The sequence below is a fragment of the Pseudophryne corroboree genome, chromosome 4, assembly GCF_028390025.1.
Source record: "Pseudophryne corroboree isolate aPseCor3 chromosome 4, aPseCor3.hap2, whole genome shotgun sequence".
NCBI lineage: Eukaryota > Metazoa > Chordata > Amphibia > Anura > Myobatrachidae > Pseudophryne > Pseudophryne corroboree.
In genome coordinates, this window is record NC_086447.1 from 649,211,388 (window position 1) to 649,235,646 (window position 24,259).

Below are 24,259 nucleotides of genomic sequence, written 5' to 3' on the forward strand. Positions count from 1 at the left end.
CTTTTGGTGAACACTGGCAGCTTGTCTCTACTATGCCCAGAACCAGAGATATCAGCCTTCAAGCGGCTGGTCCCTGCTCTAGCTCTACACACCTAATATGCAGTTTTATATTTTCATTGGTGGATTGCTCTGGCTTCTGAACTCTGATCCCCAAGTCCCCAGTACCTCCTGAAAGGTGGTACTCTGTAGTTTTTTATCCCATTCAAAGCTAAGAAATCTATTTCCAGGGACTTGAGATATCTGCAGTCAAGCAAGCTGACCTCTTACCAAAAAATGATGAATATTAAGCTCACTCCACTATCGACCCCTCCCCTACGTATTAAACACCCCCTACCGCCCTGGAAGTCATGTACCAGGGCCCCTTCATTCAACCCATTAAGTCCTTCTACAGTTTACGTTAAGAAATAAATAGAGATAGTCTGGCGCTATTGTTACTGTAAAAATGACTGCTGCTACGTTCAAAAGGCTTGGTTCATAGCCTAAAAATACAAGGAAGAAAACACACAAAAAAGAACAGCGCTGGCACTTTTACACTAAAAACTCATTGATTTAATATCATATATTAAAATACATCTTACACACCCATACCATGTAAAACAATTATAGTATATGACAATTAAGCTATTTATCTTGCAGGATAAATCCTGCTTTATATACCAAACCAGAGAAAACTGTTCCTCACTGATTATTTATATATGTATACAGCTGAATATTAAAGCTAGATGTTACTTCCTTATATGCTTTTGACAGTAAATCGTGAACGCGTGAATGTTACCATTCAATGCATATGTCCGACTGATAAGTATGTTTCCTCAGTTGTTATAATAGACAATTGTCCGGTCATTTAGCACACCTGGATTAATCACACAGGTTACAGTTCTTTAGCATGCAGCCAGTTGGATATACTTTCCAGATGAAATTCCTCACACCATTAAGTTTTCAACCAGTGTGAGCTATACTTATAATATGTCGTGATTATGGCTTTTAATAAGGATAATTATCTGCGCACGAGTGTTCAGCTTTGCACACACCAAATTGATACCTCTCCCGGCTGTCGCTTCCAAATACAGCCTTATCCGGAGTCCACTGTCTGGTGGATATCAGGTATAATCTCAGATATTGTCCGCAAGTACAGGTGTCTCTGGCCGGCCAGTAATAGGGTAAAGATGTCTCATGAAAAACTCCTTAGCAGTACATCCGACAAACGCGTTTCCCCGCTTAGATATACAGCTCAGCGGCTTCCTCAGTGTCCATACATGCACTGCAATTGCACGGAGTTTTAAATCAAGCGCCACCCAATTGGCGCATGCGTATACGTTGCGGTCCATACCTCACTTTGATTTTGTATCTGCATTCACGTATTAGGACTCTATGCGTTCCATATAATTATTTATCCAGCTGTATATTAACTCTATGGTAAACTCTCTGGATGATATCACCTAGTAATCTTAGTATTGTATACTCAATAACAATTTGCCACATTAAAAAGCATATTTCTATGTATACATAAAAATATATATATATCACATAAAACAAATACTCATTCAGTGCTGCACACGCATCTACCTACACAATGGTTAAACACATCTAACCTTATAAATATAGTTATAGAAATATATAAACACATATGTGCATATAAAGAATATATAGTGTCTCAAACTTTTATCAGTCGATTACCACACATATATATTTTTCCACATTTCACTATTCCTAAACATATGGATCAATTGATATCAGTATGTACTATATACAGACAAACAACAAGGTGTAAAAAGCAAAAATATATATAGAGAAAAGAAGGGGGAATATACCCAGAACCCTCTGTTATTATTCTAATGAGATCGGAAAAATGTATTATCCTCTGTACTGCTCCTTAATTTACACTAACAGTTCCCAAAAAAGGAAAAAAAGACAAAACAAGATCTGATACAAATCACAATAAAAACCTTGTGAGATTAGTTCTATTCATCATTCAATCCATAATTTTTATCCTATACTCCATTCAGTTCCACAGTATCATTTAATCCCCCCGGTACTAGGGAATCCATCCTAAAAATCCAGTATGCCTCACGTCTGCAAAGCATACTGTATCTATCCCCACCTTGTTTAGTCGCCTTAATCTGCTCAACAGCTAACATTTTAATATCATTGAAGTCTCCGTGCAATTGCAGTGCATGTATGGACACTAAGGAAGCCGCTGAGCTGTATATCTAAGCGGGGAAACGCGTTTGTCGGATGTACTGCTAAGGAGTTTTTCATGAGACATCTTTACCCTATTACTGGCCGGCCAGAGACACCTGTACTTGCTGACAATATCTAAGATTATACCTGCTATCCACCAGACAGTGGACTCCGGATAAGGCTGTATTTGGAAGCGACAGCCGGGAGAGGTATCAATTTGATGTGTGCAAAGCTGAACACTCGTGCGCAGATAATTATCCTTATTAAAAGCCATAATCACGACATATTATAAGTATAGCTCACACTGGTTGAAAACTTAATGGTGTGAGGAATTTCATCTGGAAAGTATATCCAACTGGCTGCATGCTAAAGAACTGTAACCTGTGTGATTAATCCAGGTGTGCTAAATGACCGGACAATTGTCTATTATAACAACTGAGGAAACATACTTATCAGTCGGACATATGCATTGAATGGTAACATTCACGCGTTCACGATTTACTGTCAAAAGCATATAAGGAAGTAACATCTAGCTTTAATATTCAGCTGTATACATATATAAATAATCAGTGAGGAACAGTTTTCTCTGGTTTGGTATATAAAGCAGGATTTATCCTGCAAGATATATAGCTTAATTGTCATATACTATAATTGTTTTACATGGTATGGGTGTGTAAGATGTATTTTAATATATGATATTAAATCAATGAGTTTTTAGTGTAAAAGTGCCAGCGCTGTTCTTTTTTGTGTGTTTTCTTCCTTCTACAGTTTAGTGCTCTTTCTCCCGCCCCATCTGTGCAGTAAAGGAGTAATTAGCAGAGATTATTCCTCCAGGTCCTACATGCCAGGCTTGGACTGGCCCACAGGGGTACAGGGGAAACCACCGGTGGGCCCTACTGCCTGGGGACCCACCTTCTGCTCCAAGGATCAGGTTCCAGACTGTGCACTTGAATTATACATATGTTACCTTATACTGGACTACGGTGTATTTTCTACAGTGCATTGCTGTTATTAATCCGTTATTAATCTGGTACATTATCATGCATGCAGCAGCTGAATTTACTGTATATATTTTATTTATGAAGGGGCCCAGACGTTGCACTCTCTAATGGTTAGTCAAACCAATGAGGTGGCAGGCCACACCTCTTCTGCAGACTGACCACACCCCTAAACATGGGCCCCTACCACTGCATTCCCACGGTGGGCCCTACATGTCCCTGTCCGACACTGCTACATGTTGAGTGGAAGATAGAACACACCCGAAGGACATCAAAGCTGCTGCTTATAGCACCCCCCCCCCTACTTCTGGAGGATGGGCAGGGGCCCCAGTGCATTGCTGTGCCCAGGGGCGTACACTGCTGTTATGACAGCCCTGCATAAAGGTATCTATTCCCCCGCTACTACTTCAAGAAGCTGACGGTATCTTCTACTGGGCCACCTCAATGGTGTATATGAGAGAAAGTAACTATTGGGTGTACCCAACTTACTGCTAACGAAAACTGTTTAATTCTAGTAAAAGTTATGTTTACATCAGTAAATTGGTAAGTCAACAGATATTGGGCGTACCGAAATTACTGTTAACCATATGTTGTCGTTTATGTAAAGGTATCTTTGCACCAACTCTCTTCCCTTTTCCCACTTCTCTTAATTCAACACCTGGGGATGGCTGCCGGTCATCAGGGCTCCCTGCTGCTATTACCTCATGTGCTGTAAAGCTTTTTTAATTGTCGACCATATTGGGTCAACCTACTGTGTTGACTGTCTATCTAGACAGTCCAGTGTCTGGAACCCAGGAAAGAGTCACACTTTAATTTAAACACTTGTCTGCAAATCATTATGGTATTACATTTAAGTACTGAACAAGTTGCTTGTGTGTTCATATTTTGTTTCAGGCATATATTTATGAAACACGTTCCAGTACATATCTGCAAAAGCTCACAAAACACTCAGAATCTGTCATCAATGTGGCATTTAATCCATCTTCCATACAGGTATGTTTTCTGCTATTTTTAACGCAATAAATAAAAAAGGTAATTACTTCAGAAAAATAAGTATTTATTCCAACCTGTATGTTAAATATATTTATCAAAATATAAGGTGTGGGTATTAAAAAATAAAGCAGGTCACATTACTTGTCAAGGTATATTTGATCACACACATTGGGCCTGATTCAGAGGTGATCACACACATTGGGCCTGATTTCAGAGGTGATCACACACATTGGGCCTGATTCAGAGGTGATCACACACATTGGGCCTGATTTCAGAGGTGATCACACACATTGGGCCTGATTCAGAGGTGATCACACACATTGGGCCTGATTTCAGAGGTGATCACACACATTGGGCCTGATTCAGAGGTGATCACACACATTGGGCCTGATTCAGAGGTGATCACACACATTGGGCCTGATTTCAGAGGTGAGCGCACACATTGGGCCTGATTCAGAGGTGATCACACACATTGGGCCTGATTCAGAGGTGATCACACACATTGGGCCTGATTCAGAGGTGATCACACACATTGGGCCTGATTCAGAGGTGATCACACACATTGGGCCTGATTCAGAGGTGATCACACACATTGGGCCTGATTCAGAGGTGATCACACACATTGGGCCTGATTTCAGAGGTGATCACACACATTGGGCCTGATTCAGAGGTGATCACACACATTGGGCCTGATTCAGAGGTGATCACACACATTGGGCCTGATTCAGAGGTGATCACACACATTGGGCCTGATTTCAGAGGTGATCACACACATTGGGCCTGATTCAGAGGTGATCACACACATTGGGCCTGATTTCAGAGGTGATCACACACATTGGGCCTGATTCAGAGGTGATCACACACATTGGGCCTGATTCAGAGGTGATCACACACATTGGGCCTGATTTCAGAGGTGATCACACACATTGGGCCTGATTCAGAGGTGATCACACACATTGGGCCTGATTTCAGAGGTGATCACACACATTGGGCCTGATTCAGAGGTGATCACACACATTGGGCCTGATTTCAGAGGTGATCACACACATTGGGCCTGATTCAGAGGTGATCACATACATTGGGCCTGATTTCAGAGGTGATCACACACATTGGGCCTGATTCAGAGGTGATCACACACATTGGGCCTGATTCAGAGGTGATCACACACATTGGGCCTGATTCAGAGGTGATCACACACATTGGGCCTGATTCAGAGGTGATCACACACATTGGGCCTGATTTGTTGGGTCTGAGTTTCAAATTTGTTTACAACTGTTTTATCTACTGCACATGCATCTGAGCCGCACTGCACATGTGTGGCAAGGGACATGGTCGCAGTGCGCATTTAGATGCAGGGTTGACAGCAAAAATATTGACACCTTTTAGTGATTTGGTCAGATAATTAGCTAAGTATATTTGTGTTAAGAGCTCAGACAACTAAGGGGTTTGTGAGTTTAGAATCAGTTTCTCTTCTTCTATAGTAATAAGGGATTAATTTACTACACATCAATTTTAATGAGTTTAGATCAATTTTAAATTGCAAATGTATTTCAGAGGCTAAATTGCACATTTACTAACATTTAGAAATTATTATTAAAAATCGTCTGTTAGTAAATGTGCATTTTGGAACCCTGCAACACAACATCGATTCAGATCCATTAAAATCGACCTTTAGTAAATTTACCCCCAAGGTATTCAGCAGGTGTCATTCTTGCCAATTAAAACATAGATATAACTGAGTTTACACAAGATACACAGGGCACTATGAACCTTCAATGCACTTCTTCGTTAATCAGTAATTCTTCAATAATTAAGTTGTTTTTTTTTAAGACATATGGTGAGCAAATTATAAATAACTGTTGAGCAGGGGAGATACAGTAATCCTGAGGCTTATAACTGGACACAATGATATCATATTTCATTTGAAAAGGCGCTGGAGATTATAAATGGGCAATTATGTGAGGTACCAGAATAATCACATGGAAGGTGAAGCTATTCTGTAAATAAATTATCTGTGTAACACCCTGACGAAATTTCCCCCTCATAGTAGCATAAAGTTAAAAGGTGATGGACCATCCAAATGAACATGTTTGGAAACATTCTGCAGGTTCTGGAAATGTTTCCGTTCTGGGGACTTATTTCAGTTAAAGAGCTATCCATCTTATTCTGCCTGTCCCAGGCAACAGACAAAATGAATTATGTAAGTTTTATATTACTGTAATATTGTCCCCTTTTTATTACTATGTTTGGAGTCTTGTATGCCATTTTCTATTTGTGTTTTTTTTATTCTAGCCAATGTCCTGTACCTTGTTATAGCAAATTGAAGATTTTATAAACTTTGTCTTTGTCACTCTAACAAGTCTAGAGAGAAATATTGCTTGAACGTGCTAACCCTTGGTAACGTGACTGTATTCATAATTTGGCATGTTAGGGCAAACTTTTTTATTATTTACTTGGAGCATAGTTTGTGCTAATACAGTAAGTACACTTCCGTAAATGAGTGTTTTGTGGTCCTATTGTTCTAAATAAAACAGTGGCCGCTTTAAGGGTGTGTCCATGTGAGAGACCTTCTTTGGGGTGTGCTTCAGTTAAGTCTGTCTGGTCAGTTCAGGTTGACTCGGCAAGGAGGCGTGCCGTGGAAAAGTAGGCAGGTTGGTAGCCGTGATGGCTCAGTAGCATCATTGTGGCCCTGCCCTGCTACACGATGATGCAATAACCAGCCTTGCCATTGCAGGAGAGTAGGCAAGTAGACTCTGGCAGTAACATTTAATGTATTGTTGCTTAGAAGCCATTTTGTGACAAATTCACAGTAAATATTTTATTTAAAAATGTATTTCATATAGCATACATTGTCCTGAAATTAATAGAACAGACACATGCTGTGAGCGTGTATGTGTGGGAAGTGGGAACTTTTTTTTACTTCAATTTATACTTTCAGAAATGTGACTTACAGCAATGGTTATTAACTGGATTTGTGTTTATAATACAATTGGTGTCATAGGTATTAAATACATTTAACTTATACTTTGGTATGTTTTGGTGGTAAGTAGAATGTCAGCATTGAGGAACTAGCAAGCTATCGTAACTGGTACTGTAATGTATTTTTTTTACCTACATGCCATCTTTGGATAACATTCTTAAAAATGAACCTATGAGTTGGCATTAATATTTCCTGATTTAGTGATATGAAAAAAACGATCTGTAAGGCTGCGGCCCCACATAGCGGTCAAGCGGGTCCCGCTGAATGGGACCCTCTTGGCTGGGAGGGTTTTTTTGTGTACACACGGATCCTGTTCTACAGGATGCCGCAGAACAGGATCCGGCCAGGGATTTTAATATAACGCAGTGCGGTACAGCCGCACTGTGTGAATACATACATTGAAATGTATGTATTCACACTAAAATCCCGTTGGCCTGCCACACGGCCCAACCACAGCATGCACATGTATGGGCGCCTGCATAGTGCAGTCTCCTTGTGGCCAAGCGGTTCCCGCTGAACGAGACCCTCTTGGCTGCTATGTGGGGCCCCAGCCTAATAAAGAATATGGTTAGCAAATGAGGTGTTGGGTTATTGGTATATACTGTAAACTAGACTGTAAAGGTCAGGCATGTGCACAAGGGCTGTAGTTAGTAAGGAAATTGGAGCCCAAATCATGCATCCATCTAAAAAGATGTTTATTATTATTTAAGCCTACCACTGTGGTGAGCATGGGGACTTATGAAGAGCACAGGGATGCACAAGAGTGCAAGGTAGACTGCATGCTTTCAAGAGCAGGGACAGAACAGAGCATAACCAGGCCCTATAGCAACACTTTTTGCTGTCGCCTCAGGGCTCTGCTCTGCTCTGAAAAGAGCAGAGGGGAACCTTTTCTGAGCATTTGCCTTCAGTGCTGAGCAGAGGGGTAGTACCCTGGGGAAGGGGCACAGGGAGAGCTTTGGTGGCCACAGACAGGGGAGATTTGGCCTTGCTGGGCTCCCCTCACTTCCCAGCCGTATTGTGACCATACACCTTGTACTAATTGTAGTTCCACCACTGCCTAGGTTCATGTGTTCAGCTACTTTTTCTTTTCTACATGCAATGTATGTGCAATCAGGTGCTTTAATTACCATAATTCATGGAGCTCCTGGGGCAATATGAGTTGTCAGACACAACATGGACTCCAACCAGCAAAGGGCAAAGAGAGGCAATGATTAGGTGACTACAACATCTGACAGTTGGGGGCTTTTATAAACACTAGCTGCCAGATTTGACTTCTGTTATACACTAGCAACCACATTGGAGGTTTGATTTAAATGCTAGCCACAAGAAAAGAAGCCCCTTGAACAACTGTAATTAGCACTTTCCCCTGCCTCAGCAACACTGTATGTTGTCACTTTACTCAGAGGCAGGCAGTAAACATCACCAAAACAAATCTTGGCATGTCCATTCACAATGTTGAGACTGAAATGTCGTCCTCTTCATTATGTTGACAACCGTAACCCTAATTTTGGCCTAACCCTAATTACATGTGTCGACATTCAAAATGTTGACATTTTAAACATGTCAACATTTTGTCACTGTCAGCATTGTGAATGTCAATATGTTAAATGTCAACATTCTGACTGAGCATGACTACATTCTGAGCATGTCGATATTGCAGTGCCCACATTCTGAATGTCGACATTCTGACTCCATCCCCTACAAAATATGTTTTATATTGAACTCTACACTTATCCATTATGACTCCTTGTCCTCCAAACTGCATTGGCTGTGCACATTGCAATGTGGCTCTTCTATAAAGAGTTTAATTTTTCTGCTATAAAAGAATCACCACAGAAAGGCAGACTCGTATCCGTTTTGTTTGTGGTATAAAACCTTGTAATGCAATAACTAAGACTATAAATAGATTTTGCATATGGATAGATTTTTTTTTTAAACTAATTTAACTAGGATGTGATTGCAGCCATCTGGGCTTTAACTGACATGGTCGCATCCCATATATATAATGACACATGAAGAAGGGGAGTAATGATGGTAGTAATAATAATAATAATAATAATAATAATAATAATATTTTTATTATTATTTAGTGCTTTTCTTCTGCAGGACTGAAAGGCGCTTTACATACACCGGGAGGGAGGCCCTAGTTTGCACACCATAATTAGGTGATGAGGTGCTACTCTGCTTGAGACTTAATACAATGTACAGAGGGACAAGGTTGCAGGTGCAGTATCTCACGCTAGCTCAACCTGTAATAACCAGATGCATTTAGCATAATCCTGGCGAGGGCTACGAGCTTACCCACCGCACCAAGGTAGCCTCTCATTGGGTAAGTCCCTAACACTAACTACAGGGGCCCCCCAGACCTGAACCCCTGTAGTTAGTGTTAGGGACTTACCCAATGGCCAGGATTATGCTAAATGCCTCTGGTTATTACAGGTTGAGCGAGTGTGAGATAGTGCACCTGCAACCTTTTTCCCGCTTTACATACACCAAAAGCATCATACATAACACAGAGGAATTAGAATTACAACAAGTACAAAACTACACAGAAATAGTTAAGAACAACAAAAACCTTGAGAGCACCATAAGAATAATTGCAGGGTTTGGTGCAGACATTTTGGGTAATAACTTCCATGAGTTGTCCATTCCACGCACACAAAGTATCAGGTGAGACAGCCGTCTTGGGTGTACTACAGTATGTGGGTTTACCCTGCGCTGCGCTGAATAGGTTATACCTAGAAGATATTGGCCCTCATTCCGAGTTGATCGGTCGCAAGGCGAATTTAGCAGAGTTACACACGCTAAGCCGCCGCCTACTGGGAGTGAATCTTAGCTTCTTAAAATTGCGACCGATGTATTCGCAATATTGCGATTACTAACTACTTAGCAGTTTCAGAGTAGCTCCAGACTTACTCTGCCTGTGCGATCAGTTCAGTGCTTGTTGTTCCTGGTTGACGTCACAAACACACCCAGCGTTCGCCCAGGCACTCCCACCGTTTCTCCGGCCACTCCTGCGTTTTTTCCGGAAACGGTAGCGTTTTCAGCCACACGCCCCTGAAACGCCGTGTTTCCGCCCAGTAACACCCATTTCCTGTCAATCACATTACGATCGCCGGAGCGAAGAAAAAGCCGTGAGTAAAAATACTTTCTTCATAGTAAAGTTACTTGGCGCAGTCGCAGTGCGAACATTGCGCATGCGTACTAAGCGGATTTTCACTGCGATGCGATGAAAAATACCGAGCGAACAACTCGGAATGAGGGCCATTATACAAAATGGGTGGTTCCAGCATACTAATGCTAGACATAGGATGCCAACATAACTGTCAGGTCCATGTATTTTTCATTGCATCCACAAGCGTACCAGGTGAGACAGCCATGTTGTGCGCGTTACAAAGGTTACACTGTGAAGCCTCAGTACAGACATATGGACACTGATGGTTGAGGGGGCTATGCCACAGGGGATCTACTACCACTAGAGGCGTGGGGGTGGGGGTGCAATGCTATGTACAGTACTAATCTGTTGCTGCTGGGGAATCTATTTACACTGGCTGGTGAGAGATACAGTTGTAAAGTCATCTCATTGCCCTGTGGTTGGGGGCATCGAGGGAGACTCCAGGCATATTCTTTATTTCAATAATACAGTATCTATGTGTATTTTTAAAAATAGGTTCTAAATGTAACAAAATAAAAGTAATGGTTATTGACAAATTAAAATAAATGGTTATTAACCATAGCTGGTTAAGGGTTTTAAAGCAAAAAATGGTGAATAAAAGTGATATTATCTGACACATCCCTCTCTAGCAGGATTCAGACAGGTGTTTAATAATTGGTAGTTGTTGTTATTAGATATCACTATTTCCACCTTATCCTGGAGTAGGTGGATTTATTTCACTACATGATCCTCCCCAGATTATAGTTCCAGGTATATATACATATGAAGTACAGAAAAACAGAATATACTGTTATGCACACTGTGCCTGATATGGAGATGTAAGTAAACCCGATGGTTTATGTATTTCGCACATCCGGTTCTTATGCTCCATGCTTCAGTTAAACTTCCAAAACTTACACAAACAACCACCATCACAGGTGTGGCCCTGTTGGCCTGTAACAGGTGACCTGAGCTTTCCAGCCATGCTCACCTGATCATCTGAAACAGTGAGCCTGAACTGCTTCCTATTTAAAACTGCACCTGGAGCCAGCATATTGCCAGAAAAGCACATCCCTCCCATGGATAGTTCTTTGCCCATGGCTTCAGTATCTCCACTGTTCCTTCTTGCCTCTGTGTTCTCCAGCTGCTGTTTGAGTGCCATTTATACCATCTGCCTGTGGTATTTCCTGCTGCCACTGTTACCTGCAATTATCTGCTTCTAGGAACACCTTCAGTCACTGCTATCTCTTAGTTCCTGTCCTCATTTCCGGTCTCCGGTGCCTCTGTATCAGCCAGCAGATCCTGGGCTCTGGACTTTTGCCTATGCTGCCCATACCATCGGGTGTCCACACAGGCCATTTGTTATATACTGTACAGCTGATTAGTGACAGGTCTCCCAGCTGTGAGTGTTTGTGTCTGAGGCTGGTTCTGGTTCCAGGGATCAGGGTGTGGGTTCCAGGGCTCTCTAACAGGGTGTTTGAGAGTCCTGAGTACCTCATTCCAGGTTTTCAGTTTCTGAGTTACGGGTCTGGATTCTAGTTTCAGGCCTGAGTCAGAGTTCCAGGCTGCTGACTTTTGCAATTGTCAGCTCTGAGTTCATTGCCTCTGGTTCCTACTCTGAGTTCTAAGCCGCCTCCAGTTTCAGTATTATATTGTGCAGAGTTCTCTTGGTAGGTCTCCTGAGACCCAGTAGTGTGTTCCAGTCCTGCTAACCTGGACTTAGGTTACTGGGTTGAATTTGCCCGCAAATGGTGCCAGGTTGTCACGTCCATGGATGTCAGTGCTGTATCCTAGCACAACTCCAGTTGAAGGGTAGCCTTCCAATACCGCTAGTGTTTTCTGGCTGCTTGTATTGACTCCATGAGCAAGAGTTACATAAAAACTCCTTGTTTCACCTTTGCTACGGTTAAGGCCAAGGGTACCGAAATGGATCTGCAGAAAACTCATTCTGTGACAATGTGCATCTCCGATGATGGGGTTTATGCACAGGAAACATTCTGAAACATAGTGCCCCAAGCTCCAGCCTGATTAAAAGCAGCGTGTCGTCCCCATTTTCTGCTGCGGGGTACACTGGGCTCCACAAGTCTGGACAATGGGGTGTAGAGTAGGATCTTGATCCGAGGCACCAACAGGCTCAAAGCTTTGACTGTTCCCAGAATGCACAGAGCCGCCTCCTCTATAACCCCGCCTCCCAGCACAGGAGCTCAGTTTGTCAGTTGGTGCTGCAGTAAGCAGGCACTTAACAGAGGGGTTGCTCCAGGTAGCCATAAGAAAAGCTTTTTATGAGGTAAAAAGTGAAGACTTCAAGGGCAGCAGCAGGGGTAAATGTCTTCTGACATTCTCTGCTGCAGCTCCAGCTCTCCCCAGCGGTGCTGTACACTCCCGAGCCCTGGTTTCCGGGTACCTACAGCGGAGGCTCCAGTTTACTTCACGTTAGGCACACACGGCTGGGGCTCTCCAGGATTGAACCCGCGCTTCGGGAGGTGGTAAGTGGGTCCCGCTCGCGGGACCCGGTCTTTATCGCGATCTGGCGCAGTCAGTGGGAGGCGGGCCGCGCGCGCTTGCGGTGGACACTGTGGCAGTACAGGCGATCCCACTAGATCACCAGGGCATGGGCGCAGGTCGGGTTTTCTCTCTAAACCACATCTTATATCGCCCACAGTACCCGGTGGTTTTGCCAGCAAGGGGGATAAGGCTTAAACCTGAAGCCCCTCCCCCAGCCCCAGGGTGCCATTTCCCGCAAATGTTCCCGCCCTGGAGCTGCATATCTGTCTTTTCCTCACTCCCTGTCAGTGTCTGCGGCGTCATTACTCCTCAGCTCACTGTTCCTGGGACTGCTTGGGCAAATCCTCCTATGTAAAGCCGCCTGGTTGTCAGTGCTGTGACTTTACATGACACTTAAGTTTCTACCTGCCTTTTTAGTCAGTGTTAGTTAAGAAAGAGTGCGTTTACTCAGGGGTTTATAGTACAATTACCCTGTGATATACATCCAGTTTCTTACTGTGCAGTGTTATATCTATTGACTATATAGCTGTGTAAGCTAGTCCAGTGCAGTATTATTGTCTGTAATAATCTCTGCATTGTACAAACTGTGACTATTTGTGTGTGCATTGATAGCTGAGTGGTATCCATCTCGTGTCTTTCACTCAACTTGCTATCCCTATATTCTATAACCTGAGGGGGCTTGGTGCGTCAGGTGTTATTTAATATAGGATTTTCACAAAGATATACTGTATTACGTATTTTTCTCTGTGATTTAGTCACCATATCTCTCCTTTATCTCTGCTGGTGCTGACTACACTGCGCAGGGGTTTGGGTTTAGGGATATAGTGCTGCTAATAATTGTACTGTGTTACCTCATACTGCAAGTTATATCATGTCTGCTTCTGAGGGTAACGGTTCTGGGGCGGAACACACTGCTGGTATTGGGAGAATATAGCAGCTGTGGGCTCTGGTTCTGGGGGCTCCTTGCCCCCCAGTGGGACTGTGGCAACGGAGGCACATACTGACCCTCCGTGGGCTGCTTTTTCCACGCTTCTGCATACGCTAGTTCATAAACTAACACCCCCTATGGGACCCCCAATGCCGGTACAACCGTATGTGATCCCTGCAGCTAACCCGCCGTGGGCGGACGATTTATCAGCTCAATTAAAGAAGTTGAGCCAGTCCCTGACTACTAAAAAGTCTGACCAATGCTCGCCTAAGTCCAAGAGGTCCTCTAAGCGAGCGCTCGTCTCCTCACAATCCACTGCTGTCACTGACACCTCGTCTGATGAAGACAGCACATACACTGACCCCACAGGTTCTGACTCAGATACGGCTGATGGGGAGGGTAGTTCGCATGTGGATGTTCCTGATTTTTGGAGGCTATTAAGTTAATTCTGCAGATTACGGATGATCCCGAGCCATCCGTTCCTCCTAAGAAACCAGATAGGTTCAAGCGTCAGAAAGTGATTAAACAAGTTTTACCTCACTCTGACCACCTAGTGGATATACGTCAGGAACCCTGGCAAAGCCCGGGTATGAAGTTTGTGCCTCAAAAGAAGATGCTGGCTCGCTATCCTCTCGCGCCAGAGCTGTCTAAGAATTGGGAAACGCCTCCTCCAGTAGACTCACATGTGGCTAGGATGGTGGTTTCCTCAGCTCTACCTGTCACTATCGTCACGTCTCTAAAAGAGCCTACGGATAAACGTGTCGAGGGTTGTCTAAAAGCGATTTACACCCTCACGGGTGCTGCACAAAGGCCCACTATTGCAGCTACATGGTCGGCAGAGGATATTGAAGCATGGGCCTTGGAGTTAGAGGCTGAAATCTCCTCTGACCATGCTAGACAATGCTTGTCATATATTGTCACAGCTTCTCGCTATATTAAAGAGGCGGCTTCTGATGCCGGTATCCTAGCAGCCAAGGCCTCTACTACGTCAGTCCTGGCTCGCAGGATATTGTGGCTGAGATCCTGGTCTGTGGATCTGGACTCTAGAAAAAACCCTGGAGGTACTCCCTTTCAAGGGGGATATTCTGTTTGGGGAGGACTTAAATAAGATAGTGGCTGACTTGGCTACTGCCAAAACTGCCTGTCTGCCTAATACAGCCCCTTCTGTGTCGAAGGCCAAAGGCACGTCCTTTCGCCCCTCTCGTCCTTCAGGTAAAGCAAAAGGTCTGGCGTACCATAAGCAGGCCCGCACTTCCAAACCTGGTAAGCCGAAGCCCAAAAGAGCCTGGGCTGCCCGTCAGCCAGCAGCCAAGACCGATAAGCCTGCCGCATGACGGGGCGGGCCTCCCTCTGGGGGATCCCAGGGTGGGGGGCCGGCTTCTAGGGTATACCCAGGAATGGTTGAAGACCACTTCAGATGCCTGGGTACGGGAAGTCGTCACTCGAGGTTACGCCATAGCCTTCAATAACCGACCCCCTCATCGATTTTGCCAGACAGACGTCCCATTGGACCAGACAAAGGCAAACACTCTGTATTCGGTGGTACAGACCCTCCTGGATACAGGAGTCGTAGTACAGGTGCCTCTTGCTCAGAGGGGCCGGGGGTACTATTCTCCATTGTTTCTAGTCCCGAAACTGAATGGGTCCGCCCTGCCCATTCTCAACCTCAAGGCACTGAACAAATTTGTGAAGGTTTCCAAGTTCCGTATGGAAACCCTTCGCTCTATAGTTCTGGCCTTGGAACCTGGGGACTACATGGTCTCCCTGGACATACAGGATGCTTACCTGCATATTCCTATAGCAGTGTCACATCAAAAAAACCTGAGGTTCGCTATTTGCAACCTCCATTACCAGTTTCGGGCGTTACCTTTTGGTTTAACAACGGCTCCGCAAGTTATGGCTGTGATGACAATGGTACTCCGCCGTCAAGGGGTCAGGATACTGCTGTATCTGGATGACTTATTAATCCTGGCAAATTCCCCAGATCTTCTCCTGCGTCATCTGGATATGACGGTCCGGTTTCTACAAGCCCACGGGTGGCTCATCAACTGGAAGAAATCCTCCCTAGTACCTGCTCAGAGCATGGTGCATCTGGGAGCGCTGTTGGACACTCACAACCAGAGGTTGTTCTTGTCTCAGGAGAAAGTCCTGAAACTTCAGGACAGGATTCGTTGCTTCCTTTCTCGTCCGCAAGTGTCGATACATTCGGCACTGCAGGTGCTGGGCCTCATGGTGTCAGCATTCGACATGGTGGAGTATGCTCAATTCCATTCTCGCCCCCTCCAGAAGCTGATTCTAGCCAAGTGGGATGGCCTGCCTCACCGGATCAGGTCTCACATGATCTCTTTGACTCCGGAGGTCCGTCTGTCGCTGCTCTGGTGGCTGCTGGACCGACAATTGTGCAGAGGCCGTCCCTTCTGGATATCCAACTGGGTCCTGTTGACGACAGATGCCAGTCTAAGAGGTTGGGGCGCGTTGCTGGAGCAGCACTCCTTGCAGGGTCGGTGGACCAAGGAGGAATCTCTCGTCTCGATCAACATTTTAGAATTGCGGGCGGTCTTCAATGCGTTGAACCTAGCCCAGCATTTGATTCAGAACCGTCCTGTCCAAGTACAGTCGGACAACGCCACTACAGTGGCTTACTTAAATCGTCAAGGCGGCACTCGATGCCGTTTGGCAATGAAGGAACCCTCATGGATTCTACGTTGGACAGAACGCCATCTACCGGCAATATTGCCAATATTCATTCCGGGAGTCCTGAATTGGGAAGCGGACTTTCTCAGTCGTCAGGACGTGCATGCCGGCGAGTGGGGCCTCCATTCAGAAGTGTTTCAACTCCTCGTGGAAAGGTGGGGTCTTCCAGCTATGGATCTGATGGCGTCTCAACACAATCACAAGGTTCCGGTCTTCGGAGCAAGGACAAGGGATCCTCAAGCAGCATTCGTGGATGCGCTGGCAGTGCCGTGGAGGTTTCGGCTGCCGTACGTGTTCCCTCCGGTGTCACTCCTGCCCAGGGTAATTCGGAAGTTCAAGCAAGAAAAAGGAAATCTGCTTCTCATAGCTCCGGCGTGGCCCAGACGGCACTGGTTCTCAGACCTGCAAAGCCTATCATCAGAGCGTCCACTTCTACTTCCACAACGCCCAGACCTCCTCGTTCAGGGCCCCTGTGTCTACCAGGACCTAGCCCGGCTGTCTTTGACAGCGTGGCTCTTGAAGCTTCCGTCTTAAAAGCTAAGGGTTTTTCTGAAGAGGTCATTAAAACTATGTTGCGGGCCCGGAAACCGGCCTCTGCTCGGATTTACCATCGGGTCTGGCATTCCACTGTTTGGTGCGCATCTAACCATTATGACGCTTCCAAGTTTAGTACAGCCAAACTTTTGGCTTTTCTACAGCAGGGCCTAGATTTAGGCCTGCATCTGGCCTCCCTCAAGGTTCATATTTCTGCCTTGTCGGTGTGGTTTCAGAGAAAAATTGCGACTTTACCTGATGTTCATACTTTCACTCAGGGTGTGTTGCGTATCCAACCTCCCTATGTCCCGCCTGTGGCTCCTTGGGACTTGTCGGTGGTTTTGGAGGCGTTGCAGGAGCCTCCATTTGAACCTCTTGGTTCAAGCTGACCTTAAGTGGCTTTCCCTTAAGGTGGTGTTCTTGCTGGCTATTGCCTCTGCTAGTAGAGTGTCGGATTTGGGTGCCTTGTCTTGTAGTTCCACATATCTGATTTTTCACCGTGACCGGGCGGTTCTTAGGACTCGTCCCGGATATTTACCTAAGGTGGTTTCTTCGTTCCACCTTAATCAGGAGATTGTGGTTCCAGCTTTTGTGTCTCCTGATTTGTCTCCCAAAGAGCGGTCTTTGGATGTGGTACGGGCTCTCCGTATCTATGTGAAGAGAACTGCTTCTATTCGAAAGTCTGATCTCTCTTTGTTTTGTTTGGATTTCACAAACGTGGCTGGCCTGCTCACAAGCAGAATCTGGCCAGGTGGATTAGAATGGTGATTGCGCATGCTTATGTGAAGGCTGGTCTGTCAGCTCCTGTTCACATTACGGCCCATTCTACTCGGTCTGTTGGACCTTCTTGGGTGGTCCAACGTGGTGCGACCCTTGACCAATTGTGCAAGGCGGCTACATGGTCCTCCGGGAACACGTTCATAAGGTTCTATGCCTTCGATACTGCCGCTTCCCAGGATGCTTCCTTTGGACGCCGGGATCTTGTGCCCGCTACAGTGCGTCCCCTCCCATAAGGAACTGCTTTAGGACATCCCCATTGTCCAGACTTGTGGAGCCCAGTGTACCCTGTAGCAGAAAACGAGTTTTATGGTAAGAGGTACACTGGGCTCCACAAGGCGCCCACCCTGACGCACTTAGCTTCTTTGGGTTGATATGGCATTAGCCGCTGACACTTCTCTTGTCGTGAGAGTGTGGTGTATGTGGCTACTAACCGTTGTCGTCTCTTTTCCTGCTACTGCATTGGGCTGGTTAACTAAACTGAGCTCCTGTGCTGGGAGGCGGGGTTATAGAGGAGGCGGCGCTGTGCATTCGGGGAACAGTCAAAGCTTTGAGCCTGTTGGTGCCTCGGATCAAGATCCTACTCTACACCCCATTGTCCAGACTTGTGGAGCCCAGTGTACCTTGCAGAAAGAGTTTTAACAAGGGTAAGTTCTTACCATAAAACTCATTTTCTGAGAGTGGCGAGGCCAGGGTCTGCGTCTTTGGATGCAGATTTCCTGGCCTCAGCAGTGTAAACATCCTGGCCATTTTGCGTAACCTGAGGTTTACTCAGATTGCCAATGTTCATACAAGTGATCTGTAGCTGCATCCTCAGATGCAGCAGCAGATTATACAAACATGCAGGAGGCATCTATTTACACATGATGCCTTCTGCTATTCAGTAGCGGCTCTTGCCACGGGCAAGCAGCACTTTTGCCCGGGGCGCCGCCGTGGCAAGAGCCGCTACTAACTAGGATGGCGGCGGCGGTGGGTTTGAAAAGGTCCTCTCCGTGAAGGGAATCTATACGCGCAGTGAGGTAGCGTCTAGTTTCCCTTCGCGGAGAGGACCTTTCTGTGCAGTGCTATGGGAGAGACGTCATGACGTCTCTCCCATAGCTCAGAGGAGCGGTGCCGGAGACAGAGTGCAGTGGTCGGGAACAGGAACGGGGCTGGTAAGTATTTTTTATTGTTTTTACTAGGTGCACAGCTACTTTTGGGCACTACTAATGGAGGCACAGCTGCAGGGGGCACACTAAGAGGGGCACAACTACTGGGGGCACAAATGCAGGGGGCACAACTAAGGGGGGCACAACTACTGGGGGCACAGCTTTGGGGGGCACAACTACTGGGGCCACAACTAATGGGGGCACAGCTGCAGGGGGCACACTAAGGGGGCCACAACTAATGGGGGCACAACTACTGGGACCACAACTACTGGGGGCACAGCTGCAGGGGGCATAACAGCTACTGGGGGCACAACTGCTGCAGGGGGCATAACAGCTACTGGGGGCGCAGCTGCAGGGGGCACAACAGCTACTGTGGGCACAGCTCTACAGGGTGCACAACGCTACAGGGGGCAAAACTACAGGGAGCAAAACTGAACACGCCCCTTTCCTATGAAGCCACGCACCCCATTTTTTTACGCGTGCCTTCGGCGCGCACTTACCCTGTTTCCACCGTCTCGGGGGGGGGGCGGCGCCAAAAGGTCTAGAACCGGCCCTGCTGCTATTGCATGTTTAGCAGCTGTGTTCAAAGAAGCCGTTATACGAACTGCATCCATCTCGAAATCAGGCCCACTGTATTGCATGGTAAAGATAGATAGATAGATAGATAGATAGATAGATAGATAGATAGATAGATACTAGATAGATAGATAGATAGATAGATACTATAGACAGATTACTAATCTTGCTGTAGTGATTTATGAGCATATACTGTAAATGATGGAAATCAAGTCAAATCTTTTATATGCAGAAGGAAAGTCAGTCCTATTTTTAGTGTATGTTTTAGGTTCCAAATGAGAAAAGCCCAAAAGAGTCCTCATCAGCTGCAGTGCAGTGCATTTCAAGGCACATGTCAGCTTCCTTGGGCAGATGTTAACTAAACAGTATTATATGACAAATGTTATTAAGGAAGATAATAGCAAATTCTGCAGGGGTAGTTGTGCTATGTTGTATGTTGTCTTTCACTGATGATATTGTTTACAAAGAACACTGTGTACATAATGACAGTTGCTTTGATTTTGCGACAGTTTTCCTGTATTGTTTACACAGTGATCTTTAAGATGCTTTCCTTTCTCTGAAGACTCCTCCGTACCATGAAAAAGTGTAAATTCCCCATTTCTAACCTGTCTCCACTATAGAACCATCCCTTTCATTAAACTGCAATTCTCATTTGTTTTTCTCTAAGCTACTGTTCTGCTCCTTTTAGCCTAATTTATGGCTTCAGTTAATCAGCATTAAAAATTAAATGCATGAACCTTTATTCAAATTGGTATAATGCCTATAGAAGGCCCAAGGTACTGTATGTATGCATTTTGGAAACCATCATATTGGGTAATAGATAAATAGATACGAAAAGTATCCATAGGAAGCTAAAGAAAAGGGGGAAGATTATCAAAGCTTGGAGAGAGAGATATAGTACCAATCAATCAGCACCTGTCATTTTACATGCTGTGTTTGAAACATGATGAGCTGATTGGTTGGATGCTTCAAGAAAAGAATATGTTTAAAAAAAAAAAAGATAGCAAGTAACTGTGCACCTGGACCAACCATGTGTTATGAACTGAGTATCTGGAACTCTGGAGAGTGGGTGGCAACTGGGGAGTTCCAGTACTCAAGTGTGGAGCTGCTGCAGGATATGGATAAACGCAGCTACACCTTCTCTAATCACTATTTCCCCCAGTGATCGGTTGGTGCCTGCAGTGCTAGTCTTTTCCTATAGCAGCCATGTTTGAATGGGTGAATTAGGTCCGCCTAGACTCCGATGCCCCCAGGTCTTACCGTTTAACAAGGCACCAACTGAGACTGAGAGAAAACAAGGAGAAAGCTAACTACTGTAAGACTAATGAGAATACCAACCGGAGAGAGTACAGAAAAAACAACAAACAGATTATGTGTGGCACGGCCACCAAAATCCCCACATAAAAACCAATGCACAACAACGAAGTAGAACGATGCGACCTCTGCCGCCGCTAACTCACGGTACCACGAGATGCAAGCATGGGAACTACCGGAGCTTCTGAGATGAACAAGCACCGAACCAACTCCACTGGAAGCAGATCAGGAGCAAAACTGGATTTCCTTCTGACTGGAACGCAAACAATAGGTATACCAGTACAGGTTGAGTATCCCATATCCAAATATTCCGAAATACGGAATATTCCGAAATACGGACTTTTTTGAGTGAGAGTGAGATAGTGAAACCTTTGTTTTCTGATGGCTCAGTGTACACAAACTTTGTTTAATACACAAAGTTATTAAAAATATTGTATTAAATGACCTTCAGGCTGTGTGTATAAGGTGTATATGAAACATAAATGAATTGTGTGAATGTAGACACACTTTGTTTAATGCACAAAGTTATAAAAAATATTGGCTAAAATTACCTTCAGGCTGTGTGTATAAGGTGTATGTGTAACATAAATGCATTCTGTGCTTAGATTTAGGTCCCATCACCATGATATCTCATTATGGTATGCAATTATTCCAAAATACGGAAAAATCCCATATCCAAAATACCTCTGGTCCCAAGCATTTTGGATAAGGGAGACTCAACCTGTAGTAACAGGCTGGAACAGGAAACGGACCAGAGGCAAGCAGACAGACTCACAGGAAGCTATCACCGGTGGGGCTGCACTGTCTAGGCTACCATAAAAAGGCCCAGGGGACCAATCATAGGAAACCCAGGCAGCCCAGCCCTCAGGTCCCTAACTGCGCTAGCTGCTACATGGCGCGCTGAGCATGGCTCTCAGTCCCGGCTGTTACTAAGCAGCCGGGACTGAGAGTGGCCACCTGGCACCCCTGGTCACCAGGCAACCGACCGCACCAGGATGCTCGGTGGCGGAAGTGACGCACTGGCCCCGTTGCCTAGCAATGGCCGGAACTGTCGCGTTCCGCCGCTGCAGTTAACACCATATAGCAAAGCAAGGGGTGCAAACACATTTATTTATTTAGTTTGCATGCAGGGTAAATACTGGCTGCATTTAGCCCACAAATGCTGGGCAGCTTTATTTCTCAAATGTAACTCTCTCTGCACATATGATTTTGCCAAGGTACAACGTTACTTGCATTTTTTTTTCTTTGTTCTCAATGCATCTCAATGCAGAATCATATATGCAGAAAGTAAAAATACATTTTAAATGTGGAATCTTCAAATGAATAAAGGTTTCATCATAACTCATTTTACTTGCATGCACAGATACATTTTTAAATGTTAACAGGGAAATGCAGTTTTAATCCTATTAAGTTATTATTATATAAACTAGTTGTTGGGACAAACCAGCAGTGTATCAGTGCCTAAGGTTACTGCAGTTCATGTGAAACTATTCTGGCATACAAATGAATGCTTAATTACTTTTTCCATTTACTGTTATATTGCCAGTGATTATTATCGTATTGCATTGTGAGGGGGTTTATAGAGTAGCATTAAAAGCTTAATAGCTAGCACCTTGATGAAAAATAGACATATTGTGGATATTGAGATAAACAGTTTACTAAAGGAAGAGTGTGGTTCTATCGTCTCTTATTTGTACATACTGTAGTTCAATGACCTCATATTCTATGTGGCAATAATTTGTGTATCTCTCTGTTCAGCCTATCCTGCAGTTGGCATTGACCTGTGTGCCAATTTAGCGTCAGTTGCTTGAATGCATGGGTTTAAATCTGATTACCACTAAGGAAAGCGTACTCTGTTTAGCAAAGTCATATTCTTGAAATGTATGCTACACTAATATAAATTCCTTGATCATGTGTCTGACATTATAGCTTAAAAACGAAATCAATTAATTGAAAAAGAGCATGTGTAATATCTTATTGTTAAACACATTAGTTCCCTAAAGAAGCTGAAGTAAAACGGGATCCGGTCTGAAGATCGACACTGTCTAGGTTGACAGTGTTTAGGTCGACCACTATAGGTCGACAGTCACTAGGTCGACAGGGTTTCTAGATCGACGTGCTAGTTTGACAGGTCAAAAGGTCGACATGAGTTATTCACTTTTTTTTTCTTTTTTTTAAACTTTTTCCTACTTAACGATCCACGCGGACTACGATTGGAACTGTAATCTATGCCGAGTGAAGCGGTAGCGGAGCGAGGCACCTTGCCCGAAGGGGACACGGTGCACTATTTGGGGTTCCCAGTCACTCTACGAAGAAAACAACACAAAAAACCCCCGTCATGTCGACCTTTTGACCTGTCGACCTAGCACACGTCGACCTAGAAACCCTGTCGACCTTCCAACCCTGTCGACCTATAGTGGTCGACCTAAACATTGTCGACCTAGACACTGTCGATCTAATGATCCACACCCGGTAAAACACCTGTTGGTTGTTCACCTGGAGGTTTTTGTGAACTCTGCAAATATGTTATTGAATTTATTATATTTATATTCTTTGGTGTGGATATGTTTATTATGACTCTTTTGTCACTTTGGGCCTGGTTCAGAGGTGGACACTGTTACATAGAAACATAGAATTTGACAACAGATAACAACCACTTGGCCCATCTAGTCTGACCCCTTTTTTTTTAATTATTATTTCTCTGACGTCCTAGTGGATGCTGGGAACTCCGTAAGGACCATGGGGAATAGCGGCTCCGCAGGAGACTGGGCACAAAAGTAAAGCTTTAGGACTACCTGGTGTGCACTGGCTCCTCCCCCTATGACCGTCCTCCAAGCCTCAGTTAGATTTTTGTGCCCGGCCTGAGCTTCTTAGTGAAAGTTTAGTTTTAGGTTTTTTATTTTCAGTGAGACCTGCTGGCAACAGGCTCACTGCATCGAGGGACTAAGGGGAGAAGAAGCGAACTCACCTGCGTGCAGAGTGGATTGGGCTTCTTAGGCTACTGGACACCATTAGCTCCAGAGGGACCGAACACAGGCCCAGCCTCGGAGCTCGGTCCCAGAGCCGCGCCGCCGGCCCCCTTACAGAGCCAGAAGCAAGAAGAGGTCCGGAAAATCGGCGGCAGAAGACATCCTGTCTTCACCAAGGTAGCGCACAGCACTGCAGCTGTGCGCCATTGCTCCTCAGCACACTTCACACTTCGGTCACTGAGGGTGCAGGGCGCTAGGGGGGGGCGCCCTGAGCAGCAATAAAAATACCTTGGCTGGCGAAAATACATCACATATAGCCCCCAGGGCTATATGGATGAATTTTAACCCCTGCCAGATTCCACAGAAAAACGGGAGAAAAGGCCGCCGAGAAGGGGGCGGAGCCTATCTCCTCAGCACACTGGCGCCATTTTCTCTCACAGCTCCGTTGGAGGGAAGCTCCCTGGCTCTCCCCTGCAGTTACTACACTACAGAAAGGGGTTAAAAAAGA

At 45.1% G+C, this 24,259-nt stretch overlaps 1 protein-coding gene across 12 annotated transcripts in view; it reads left to right on the plus strand.

Annotated features, from left to right (window-relative positions):
- WDR27 (WD repeat domain 27) overlaps positions 1 to 24,259 on the plus strand; it is a 1,147,516-nt gene that overhangs the window by 841,409 nt on the left and 281,848 nt on the right. For 6 of the 12 annotated variants that reach the window (XM_063917760.1, XM_063917754.1, XM_063917749.1 and 3 more), the window contains 2 exons: positions 4,074 to 4,172; positions 6,280 to 6,372. In XM_063917760.1, coding sequence (XP_063773830.1) covers positions 4,074 to 4,172; positions 6,280 to 6,372 — 192 coding nt within the window. Of the gene's footprint in view, positions 1 to 4,073; positions 4,173 to 6,219; positions 6,373 to 24,259 lie in introns of those variants that run through there. The other 6 variants (XR_010176117.1, XR_010176118.1, XM_063917755.1 and 3 more) reach the window with 2 other exon arrangements.